Source organism: Nannobrachium achirus, assembly GCF_963921795.1.
Source record: "Nannobrachium achirus genome assembly, chromosome: 18".
In the NCBI taxonomy this organism is placed as follows: Eukaryota; Metazoa; Chordata; class Actinopteri; order Myctophiformes; family Myctophidae; genus Nannobrachium; species Nannobrachium achirus.
In genome coordinates, this window is record NC_137825.1 from 18,460,465 (window position 1) to 18,471,250 (window position 10,786).

The window sequence follows — 10,786 nt, forward strand, 5'->3', positions numbered from 1 at the left end:
CAGTTTACATCAGGCCAATATTAATTTGTAAATCTCCATAAGCCCCAAAATTAATAAAGCCACCAACCTGTATAATATGTCATATTTTCACGTTAATAGGAAGCTTATTAATAGCTGATGGCTGTTGTATGTTTTAGATTGAAGGTTTTCCTTCCTTAGAACAGAAACATATTTACAATCACACACAATCATAATGAAAGTAAAAAAAAAGGAATTAAATTACATACATTCAAACAAATTATTTTCCAAAATTAATATTGAAATATTATTCTATCATATACATAGGCTGATTAATAACAATTGGTCATGAGATTATGAATGAAAGCATTTTAGAATTTGAGCTCAGAATGATCTCCACACTGACTCACCTCTGACAGAGGGGGTCCGGATCAGCCCCCGGCCCCCGATGTGAGCCTTGGCCCCTGGGAAGCGGAACTGACTGGGGATGGCAGCGTAGGCCTGGGGAGCGTAGAACACCGGCGCACCCAGGTAGGCTGCCGTAGGATCATACACCTGCAGAGGAGAGGAGAGGGGAGAGGAGAGTGGAGGAGAGTATGGGAGGCCATGGGAGAGGAGAGGAGAGTTTAATGTTAGAAAGATTGCAGATGTACAAGCTGGAAAGCGGGTCACTTCGTGCCACGCTGTAAAAAATGGTAGGGTAAGTGATTTCACTTAAGTTACAGTTTTCAAGTTTCAGTCAGGTAGGTGACAGGCGGGGGCCTTCCTCCAATCATGATCAAGTGATCATTGTGACTCGACCATGATTGGAGGACACCCTGGCCACAATAGCCGATGAAAACGGCATGAACCTACAGACACCGGAAGTGGCGGAAGTGCTGCGGTTAACGGAAGTTACGTCATGCGTTGCAGTCCGTTTACATAAAGATTGTAGCTCTTAACTCGCTCTTAATAGATGTCCTTTTTCAGAATCCATGTTTTTGTTTGGATATTGTTTATTACGAGCGCAACCGATGGGTCTGGAGAAGTAGAACAGTTTTTTTCGCCAGCGGGAAATATGAAAAAACAATAACATCCGGTGAAATTCTCCCGGTGGAAGTAGCACTGTTTCATGTCGCTTCAGCCTATGGTCGTTACCAGGCTTTTCTCTTCGCAGATGAGTAAGCCTGGCTAATTGGAGGAAGGCCTCACTCTATCCTGATTGGAGGAAAACCTGTCACCCAACAGTTTTGGTGGAGCAACTGAAACTGTATTTTTTTTTCTCCTCACAGGGGATAAGGCTGAAGTCCAAATATGGACCAAACACTCTATAGTAACTAGTATTGTTATTATTTAAATAAATGAAATCACTTACCCTATACCTTGCTATGTTGCTATATATAGTATATACCTGTAGCTAAAGTCCCAGCAAAGAAAGATTTACAAGCTCACAACACAACACATCATGTTATCTACAGTATAGGAATGAAGTATTTAAAGGTATCTGACCGGCACCTGTCCCAGGCTGTAGGCAGCGTAGTCGGTCTGCAGCAGAGAGGACGCACTGCGCCCCCCTGTGCCCCTGGTGTAACGCACATAACTGTCCTTATCCACCGGCTTGGCTAGAGTCACCTCTATTGGAGAACCATCTAATACCTAGAGAGAGAGAGAGAGAGAGAGATTTTCAGGGTTAGGGCCCACAATTCATATTTGGCCATGGGTCCCCGTTTTCTATGTTTTTTTGGGGACTATGGAATGAAAGTTAGCATTAGTTAAATCTGGCATATACTTAGTATTGCTGTATCTGTATATGTTCACACCGTGTCACATTATGATGCCCTGTGGGCTTGTAGATCTGCTATTTCTTAATAGCCGAAAAGTATAACAAGGCAAGTGTTTCAACTGTGCCTCATTTTGCTGGGGACCCCCTGGAACCCCTTCAAGGAAACCTGGGGCTTCACGTTGAGGACCAGTGCTGTATGGTAAGTGTTGCCTGTGTTGTGTTCAGTTCTGACCTTGCCGTTGAGGGCGTTCATGGCGTTAATGGCATCTTCTCTCTGAGAGAAATGGACGAAAGCATAGTCTCTGATCTTCTTCACCCTCTCCACAGCACCTAGACACACACACACACACACACACACACACACACACACACACACACACCAAGGTTATTATGATTTTTAAATGTTAAATTAGTTTTATTTTTTATTTCGTTTTGAATGCATGTTTTCAGTTTCAGTTCAGTTTTAAATGTATTTAAAGTGTGTTTTATATTTTAGTTGTTTAGCTAGTTTAGGCCAAAACACGCACATAAACGTGCTCTGAAAATGCCATTCTGCAATACACTGCAGTCAGAAACACACTGGGTGCATTGGTGTTATACCTGGTTTTAGAGTGTTGAACTCCTTCTCGATGATGTCCTCTGTGGTCTGCAGCATCAGGTTCCTCACGTAAAGGATCTTGACGGTGGACATGGTGTCCTCGTCCACCTCCACCTCGGGCTCCGCCCAGTCCACTGCAATGGCATGACCCCACAGCTGGATGCGACCTGAGAGGCAGAGGAGGAGAGAGAGATAAAGAGTCAATGGCATGACCCCACAGCTGGATGCGACCTGAGAGGGAGAGGAGAGAGAGAGAGAGAGAGAGTCAATGGCATGACCCCACAGCTGGATGCGACCTGAGAGGCAGAGGAGGAGAGAGAGAGAGAGAGTCAATGGCATGACCCCACAGCTGGATGCGACCTGAGAGGGAGAGGAGAGAGAGAGAGAGAGAGTCAATGGCATGACCCCACAGCTGGATGCGACCTGAGAGGAGAGAGATGAAGAGATAATGCGACAGAGGAAGATCCTGATAAATTTTCAGTCTTTATTATATCGTCACTGTCAGACAGAAACCTTGTATCTCCAAGTTTCAAATGTGTATGTTTTTACGTAAAGTAAAGCCCTGCTTCATCACACAAGACTGTTGCCCAAAAGCTGTGAAAATAGCAGATTTACAAACACACAACGCCTCGCGAAGATCGGCTATTGTCAATATTTTAAATCATTTTTAAAATGATAAATACAAAACTAACGGTTTTGGACATACAAGGTTTCCACCCGACAACGACGATATACTATTAGGACTGAAGTCCAGTCAGGGTGTTTGTGGTTGATAGTGAAATAAAATAAGTGCATTCTCCTTTCCTACACCTCTTTTATTTCAGAATCAACCACAAACACCCTGAACACTTAACACAGGGTAAATAATCTCAATAATTAGAAGGAAACGCCAGTGAAATGTTGTGTTGCAGACGTGAAAACAAGAGGAAGTTAATGAGTCCCGTCTTATCACAGAAGCATGGATCTTTACGACTGTGTTGCTCTCACGATATATATAACTCGTCCGTGGATTATACTGTAGATAGCATTATCTTATCAACACACCCCTAAAAGCTCTGCAACCATTGGACCATGACACAAGAATATGACCTTGGGTTTGCCGCGATAGTCCATACAGTAGGTCACAGTAGATAGGATGTCGACCTTCAAGACATCATGGCTGATGTCGGTTATATCCTTACTGTGTATGATGTATCTTAGTCATTGTTATGAACGTTATACGGGTGCAACAGCTAACCACTTACTACCAGTTTACAGTTTAGGCATTTAGAAGACGCTTTTTATCCAAAGCGATTTACAATAAGCAGGTAATACATCAATATAATAACCCACTAAGCACGCCGTCTAAAAGTGGTCTAATAGTGGTATAGATTTGAAAGTGTTTTAGTTGTCTAAACTTAGACTAGACGACTAATAGACTTCTAATAGTCGTCTAAATGTAGACGGTCTATATTTAGACGACTATTAGAAGTCTATTAGTCGTCTAGTCTAAGTTTAGACAACTAAAACACTTTCAAATCTATACCACTATTAGACCACTTTTAGACGGCGTGCTCAGTGGGAAGCTAGGGAGTGAGTCTGTAGTTCTAAGTTTATTCAACAGTTTGTGGGCCAGGAGGGCAAATTGTCCAGGACGAGTGGATTTTTGTCCTGGGGTTTTTATCGAGGGTTCTGACTAGTCTTAGAGAACTGAACTTATTTGACAACTGTACTTTAAGCACATTTTCCGTCTACACCAAATCTCTTCGTCATAAATAGCCAAATCACAAGCTCACAACCCCGTTGTGTTGTGAGTTTGTAATCTGCAGTTTGTGTCCCCCCCAAGGATTCTGCCGTTCAAGTGGTTAAAAAAAGAAGAAAGAAATGCATTAAAGAAAAGAAAATCAGCAGATACAGTAAGAATGCTTTGTTTTGGGCGTTGTGTGCAAGTATGAAAAGGCACCTTGCAATAGGGGGAAGGTATAGTGACTGTGTGGGGCCTTTTCCACCGGCAAAGAACCGGTTCCGGTTCTTTCTCCCGCCTATGGGATGAACCAGAGGTTTGCTTTTCCACCGAGAACCGGAGTTGGTTCCGAACCGTAAAAGTTGGTTCGGAACCGGAACCACAAAATCCTTGGTTTTTGTGGTTCAATCTGGTGGAAAAGCAAGCCGGTTCGCAAGAATGAACCAAGGTTCCCAAGAAAGTTGAACCGGCACTGGTTCTGGAACCGGTTCTTTGCCGGTGGAAAAGGCCCCTTTGTGCGTGCACACGCGCACACACATGAACAAGCTCCGATTATAAAAGCTCATGATACCTGGCAGCAGCTTCCTCCTGGCCATGGCGGCGGCTCGGTGGGTCTCGTACTCCACGAAGGCGAAGCCTCGGTTCTTGGCCTTGTCGGCGGCGCTGGGGTAGACGATGACCTCCACGACCCCGTCCGTGACCTTCCTCATCTCTGACAGGATCTCCTCGCGCTTCTTGGTCTTGGGGATCCCTCCCACGAACAGGCGACAGTTGTCGACGCTGGCGCACACGCCCAGCAGGCGGCCGTTCCTGCGGGGACAAAATGGGACCTGTAATTAACAAAGCTGGGAATCGAACCCGCGCAACTGCTCTGCCCTGTGGTTTATGATGCGTCGTCAACAGGTTAATGGTTCTCAACCTGTGGGTCAGGACCCCCAGGGGGGCATGCATCAAAAGTAATCAACAAACTATACGGCAAACCACAACCGCCGCCCCTCATTTATCGCATGCCCCTCTTCTAGCGAGGTTGCTAATGCAGCCACTTATCTCCACCACCGTTGCCCCTATCCATGCCAAACTTTGTACACACACTCCTTGGCTGGCAAACGACAACCTCCGCCCCCGATTTCTCACATGCCCCTGTTCTAGCACCACCATGAGGTTGCTTTTTGCAGACAACATATCTCCCGATTAGGGAGTCTTAAGCTGGTTGCACACTGCTGCGTTTTTCGGGCCGAATATCGGAGTGAATTTCGGAGCCCGCAAATAAAAAATCAACCTCACGTTATGTCAGTCACGTTTGCACACTGCTGCCCGTTTCGCGCACCACTCGGTCCCTTGCTCTCTCTATCTCTCTCTCTCTCCTTGCCCTGAAAAACGCATTTCGCAACGAAAAACGCAGCAGTGTGCAACCACCTTTACTGGTAGTATAGATCTGCTATTTTCACAATTTGTATCTGCGGAACCGAGTCAAACTAAATTGACTGCCTCAACTACTACATGTGCTTGTCAGGGTGCCAGCTCAAATATGATCATTATGGGGGTCACAGCCTGAAAAGGTTGAGAACCACTGCAATAATTGGTCATCGGGAGATCTTGGCACAGTTATGTCTCAGATGATAATAACCAGTAAGACTCCAGTAAGACTCCCACAAATAGGGCAAAAATGTGTTTTTCCAAAATCTTCCTGATCCATGTTGATGACATGAGTGTAGACATGCTCTGTAGTGATTTTCGTGATTTTAGGGCAAAATCTGTAGGAGCAGTGTCCAAAAATGTGTTTTTAAAAATCAGCCTGAAGGTGGCGCTATATGGGACAGATTCATGGTGATGGGATGAGTGTAGACATACTGTGTAGCGATTTGCGTGATTTTAGGGCAAAAACTGTAGGAGCAGTGTCCAAAAATGTGTTGTAAAAATCGGCCTCATGGTGGCGCTAGAAGAGGGCCATGTGAGAAATGAGGGGTGGGGTGTCCGCGTTGCCTTGGCGGACGAATAGGTACCGGCCCCGGCTCTCCCGGACCCTCCTAGCCCGAGTTACGGCATTTTATGTGAGCTGCAGTGGAGGGGGTCCTCCACTGGGGGCGCCACCACTTTTGCATCCGTTCTGGAGCACCAGGAGTCGGTGGTCCCCGGGAATTCCCCGTGAGCAGCCCCGTTGGGGTGGTCATTTGGTCATTTTAGCACATTTGGTCATTGTTTACATCTGGGGGTCCCCCAGGGACCTGGGGGTCCCTGAAGCTCCGGGGGTCCTTGGAGGTTGTAGTTTGGCAGCCAAGGAGCGTGTGTGCAAAATTTGGCATGGATCGGGGCAACGGTTGCGGAGATATGAGCAGGGCAATAGTGTGAGGTGTGAGGTGTGACAGACAGACGGACAGACAGACAGACTGACTGACTGACGGACTCACTCACAGTTTGTGCAGGTTTTGATAGTAAGTGCGACCTACGGTCGCAATAATGACAAACCTGATTTCATAGTTGTTTAGTTGTTTCATGGCCGTCTTAGCTTCCTGTTTGGCGGTGAAGGTGACGAAGGCATAGCCTCGGTTGTTGCCGTTAAAGTCCATCATCATCCTCACTTCATACAGCTTACCAAACTATAGGAGAGCGAGAGAGATGGAGGGAGAGAGAGGGAGAGAGAGAGAGAGAGAATTATCGTTGTGTGCTTGTAGATCGGCTATTTTCACTAGTTTTGTGAGACACTTGTATGATGAAGCAGGGCTTTAATTGTGTGTGTGTGTGTGTGTGTGTGTGTGTGTGTGTGTGTGTGTGTGTGTGTGTGTGTGTGTGTGTGTGTGTGTGTGTGTGTGTGTGTGTGTGTGTGTATATATATATATATATATATATATATATACAGTATATATATATATACCGGTATATTAGTATTCTTACTAGTACAGTATATAGGAGATTTATGTCTGTCTGTCTGCCTGCGTCTGTCTGTGCGTCTCACCTTCTCACAGAGAGGAACCAGCTCGTCTTCAAACAGGTCCCGGGGCAGCTTCCCTATGAAGATCTCACTTCCCCTCTCTGGAGGTGGTCCGTCCCAGCCTGGAGGAGGCCCACCGTACCTCCTCTGTCCATTCTCCTGAAGACAGGACAGACAGAGATCAGTGATTAGAACATCGTCCACTAGAACAGTGGTTCTCAACCTTTTCAGGCCGCGACCCCCCAACTAGCCTAATCATATTTTAAGTGGGGACCCCCACCCTGCACAAGCACTTGAATTTGTGGGAGTTGGCATTATATTTAGTTTGACTCGATCTGTTCCATGCTGCTATTTTCACAATTTCTGCCTAACAAGTTGACCAACGTTTGACCAGAGGTAGGTTACTAAAAAGGTCTTTAAAGTCCTTAAATTGTCACTTTAGAAATGTGCAGATACCCTGCCTTCACTTATACTGTATGTTGGTCTGTTTACTGTTGAGTGAGAAAACAATGTTAACATTTAGCTAAACATCTGGGGTCCCCCCAAAATTATTTGGGGGGGACCCACAGGTTGAGAACCACTGCACTAGAAGAACTATGACAAGAAAATGTTTGTCTCCTACCTTTTTCCCCCGCAAGAAAACTAAAGCTATGATGACTAAAACTATGACTGTGACAACAATTTCCTCAACAAATAAAAACTATAGACCAGTGGAGAAGAGATCCAGTTAAGTCATTTATGCTTGGTTATGTGTGGGTGTTGCGAGAAAAAAAAAGCCGATCTACAAGGATCATTTCAAGGACCCCCTTTTTAATCTCTGGGTCCCATCGATCTATGTAAAAAGTAAAAAGTGTTTATTTAACTCTGAGAGTGTACAAGTAAGGGTCCATTTTGTTCCACTTGTACACTCAGAGTTACAGGACCAATAAGGATCCATTTGGACCCACAATGGTGGTCTCCCAGACGGTCCCCAAGGAGAAACACTAGTGGTACAGAGATTGCTGTTTGTCAGCTTTGCCACCAGGTGATGCCAGAGGAACACAATAACCACCACAGAATAAGAGGAATTCAAAGTTTCTAACAACTGTTGTGTGGTGTGGTTGTTTATCACTGGTGTGACAAGTTGATTATATTCAGCCTTTGAAGTCTTTGAGTTCCTTTCCTAATGAAGATACAGCCATGTGTGATTGTTGTGAATGGGTAAGGAAACTGTGTTCAAAGCCATTTAAAGTTCTAGTTAGCTGCAAGCCACAGGATCACTCATCATAGCCTCATGACAAACATGAAAGTTCATAATAAGAATCTAGCACACATGAATTCATTATAAATGACAAAGAAAACTAAAAATGATTCTGTCTCATGCAGTGGTTCAAACAAAAGCAGATATTTCCACTCTAACCCAGTTGAATGTAGGCCTACTTAATTACTTTCTAGCCCTTGATGGGTTCTCAAAGTGGGGTCCAGGGACCCCCAGGGGTCATTGAGAGGGTTCCAGGGGGTCCCCAGCTAAATGACTTAATATGGCAGTTAACTTAAGTCATTTTAGTTAACCACTTCAACCCTATACACCAGCTGCTTGAAATGTTTTATTATTTTATTTTTATTTTTACACAGATCCTCTCATATGGGGGTTCTTGGCACATAATTCTTTTCACATAGGACTCAAATAATGTCGCCGACCAACTCCAGTCCTGAGGTGAGCCTACTGCTGCACACATGGAACAGAAATAGTGCTAAATAGAATTAAAAGTGGTTCTTTGGTTCACAGGGGACCCAGAGCACTTATCTTTAAAGGTGCTACATAGCACCTTTAAAGATAGCTGCTATGTAACACCATTAGAGGTACTTCTTTGGAGTGTAAAGATGAAGTCCCAGTGATGACAGGCAGCCCTGTGTCCTTTGGGGTGATCCTTGAATATTTCTTTAGGGGTACCGTAGGTTATCCTAACACAGTGGTTCTCAACCTGTGGTACATGTTCCACTAGTGGTACTTGAGCCCCCCTCTGGAGGGAGGAGTCTCCCAAAAAATAAGGAAAAATATAAAGTGGAATGAAATATTTATATTATACTAAAGGTAGTTCTTCTGACCAAGCAGTTGGTTGATATAGGCCATACATGGGCAACTGGCGGCCCCCACCTTCACTTAATGCGGCCCGCAGGTTAATACTGGAATACTGATATATTATTTATTTCAGCTGTTACTATTTCTAACATGACCTGCTTTAATTCCGTCAGTCTATATTTGTAGCTTAATGACTAGTATAGTAGTATGTACCGGTATTTGTATTTTGTAATGTATTTGTATTTAGGTTCATGAAGTTAACATGAGTATATAACTAAATGTGTTTGAAATTAAATCAAAATGTTACATTTCAGGATTCCAATTAAGAAATAACAAAAAAATATTCAGGATTCCAATTCGAAAAGAAGCAAAAATAGCCAATCTACAAGCTCAAAACGCATCGCAGCGCGATGCGTTTTGAGCTTGTAGATCTGCTATTTATGCTTCTATTGTATGCAATACTAGAATGACAAATGTGGCCCTCTGGAGGGAAGGTGGAAATATAGTGGCCCACACCATCAAAGTCGCCCACCCCTGATATAGGCTCTCACAGCTGATGGCTAAATCTTGCACAAGAATCTCCATGAATTCAAGGAATAAATTGTCCTCCTAGCTGAATAGGATGGGGTACTGTAGGTCTACGCACCTGTATTTAAACATGAGTTATTATGGTGGTACTTGGAGAGACAGATATTTTCTGTGATACATGGTGTAAAAAGGTTGAGAACCACTGTCCTAATGCATACATACAGGATTTGATTTGAATGTACATGTATGTAGGATATGTTATGTTTTCCCCAGCTAGACTAAGCTACTGTATGCTGCAGAACCAGCGGAGAACCTTAACCACACCCAACTCCCTTAGGGTGTCCAGACATCCCGGCTAAGGCTGGGATTGTCCTGGTGGTGTCAAGCTGGATGTCCCGATTCCCAACAAATAATATCTCTAAAACAATGCGTCCCAGTTCAACTACCAAATTGTCCGGGTTTTCACCCCATATTTGTTTTGAATGCTTCCATGCCTAGATGTTTGTCATATTCTGTTCTGTTGAAAGGTGTCGTCACTGTAGGCCACGTGCAAAGTGCTAAAATAATTGACCCCATTCTGATGAAGTGTAAATCTGATTTAAACACAAATCTTCTCCTCTGGGGGTCCCTGGCACCAAACATTTTAAGGCTACATATCATGTTGTGGGTCCATTAGTAGTGGGGGTCACTAGTTTTACAACTCAATTTAGAGGGCATTTGTAGAGTCGGCTTCAGGTCTTAATGGGTTAAGGGATTAAGGCCGGGTGCTGGGTTGGGTTTAAAAAGATAAAAATATGGTCACCCTAACAAAGAACCACTGCAGAGGTGCTGAAGAACCACCATTTTGCTGGGTCCATTTGGTTCCATTTGCACAATCTCCCAAGTTACAGTAGTGTACTGTAAATGAACCCGCTAGGGATTTTACTGCATTGATTTGTGCAGTAAAAAATAATAGATTCATTTGTGTTTGAAAAACAGTTTATCTCCATCTGCTGTCTGTTTGTCCTCAGGAAGACAAGAGAGGGAGAGAGAGACAGAGAGAGAGAGAGAGAGAGAGAGAGAGAGAGAGAGATGGAGGCAGCGAGGATGAAGTGGTGAAACATGAGTTGGAATCAAACCTGTGACATTGAGAACTCGTGTGACACTGTCCTCTGTGAGGATGGAGACTACAGGTATGTTTTTTTTTCGTAATCATCCTGATCTCTGTTCAGAATATAGCCATAACC

General features: G+C 44.2%; 1 protein-coding gene across 4 annotated transcripts in view; it reads right to left on the reverse strand.

The window, feature by feature from the left end:
- a1cf (apobec1 complementation factor) overlaps positions 1 to 10,786 on the reverse strand; it is a 36,037-nt gene that overhangs the window by 9,673 nt on the left and 15,578 nt on the right. For all 4 annotated transcript variants that reach the window (XM_080747994.1, XM_080747993.1, XM_080747992.1 and 1 more), the window contains exons 3-9: positions 6,995 to 7,129; positions 6,508 to 6,638; positions 4,613 to 4,851; positions 2,321 to 2,485; positions 1,953 to 2,050; positions 1,447 to 1,593; positions 369 to 513 (exon numbers count right to left, since the gene is read on the reverse strand). In XM_080747994.1, coding sequence (XP_080604120.1) covers positions 369 to 513; positions 1,447 to 1,593; positions 1,953 to 2,050; positions 2,321 to 2,485; positions 4,613 to 4,851; positions 6,508 to 6,638; positions 6,995 to 7,129 — 1,060 coding nt within the window. The remainder of the gene's footprint in view (positions 1 to 368; positions 514 to 1,446; positions 1,594 to 1,952; positions 2,051 to 2,320; positions 2,486 to 4,612; positions 4,852 to 6,507; positions 6,639 to 6,994; positions 7,130 to 10,786) is intronic.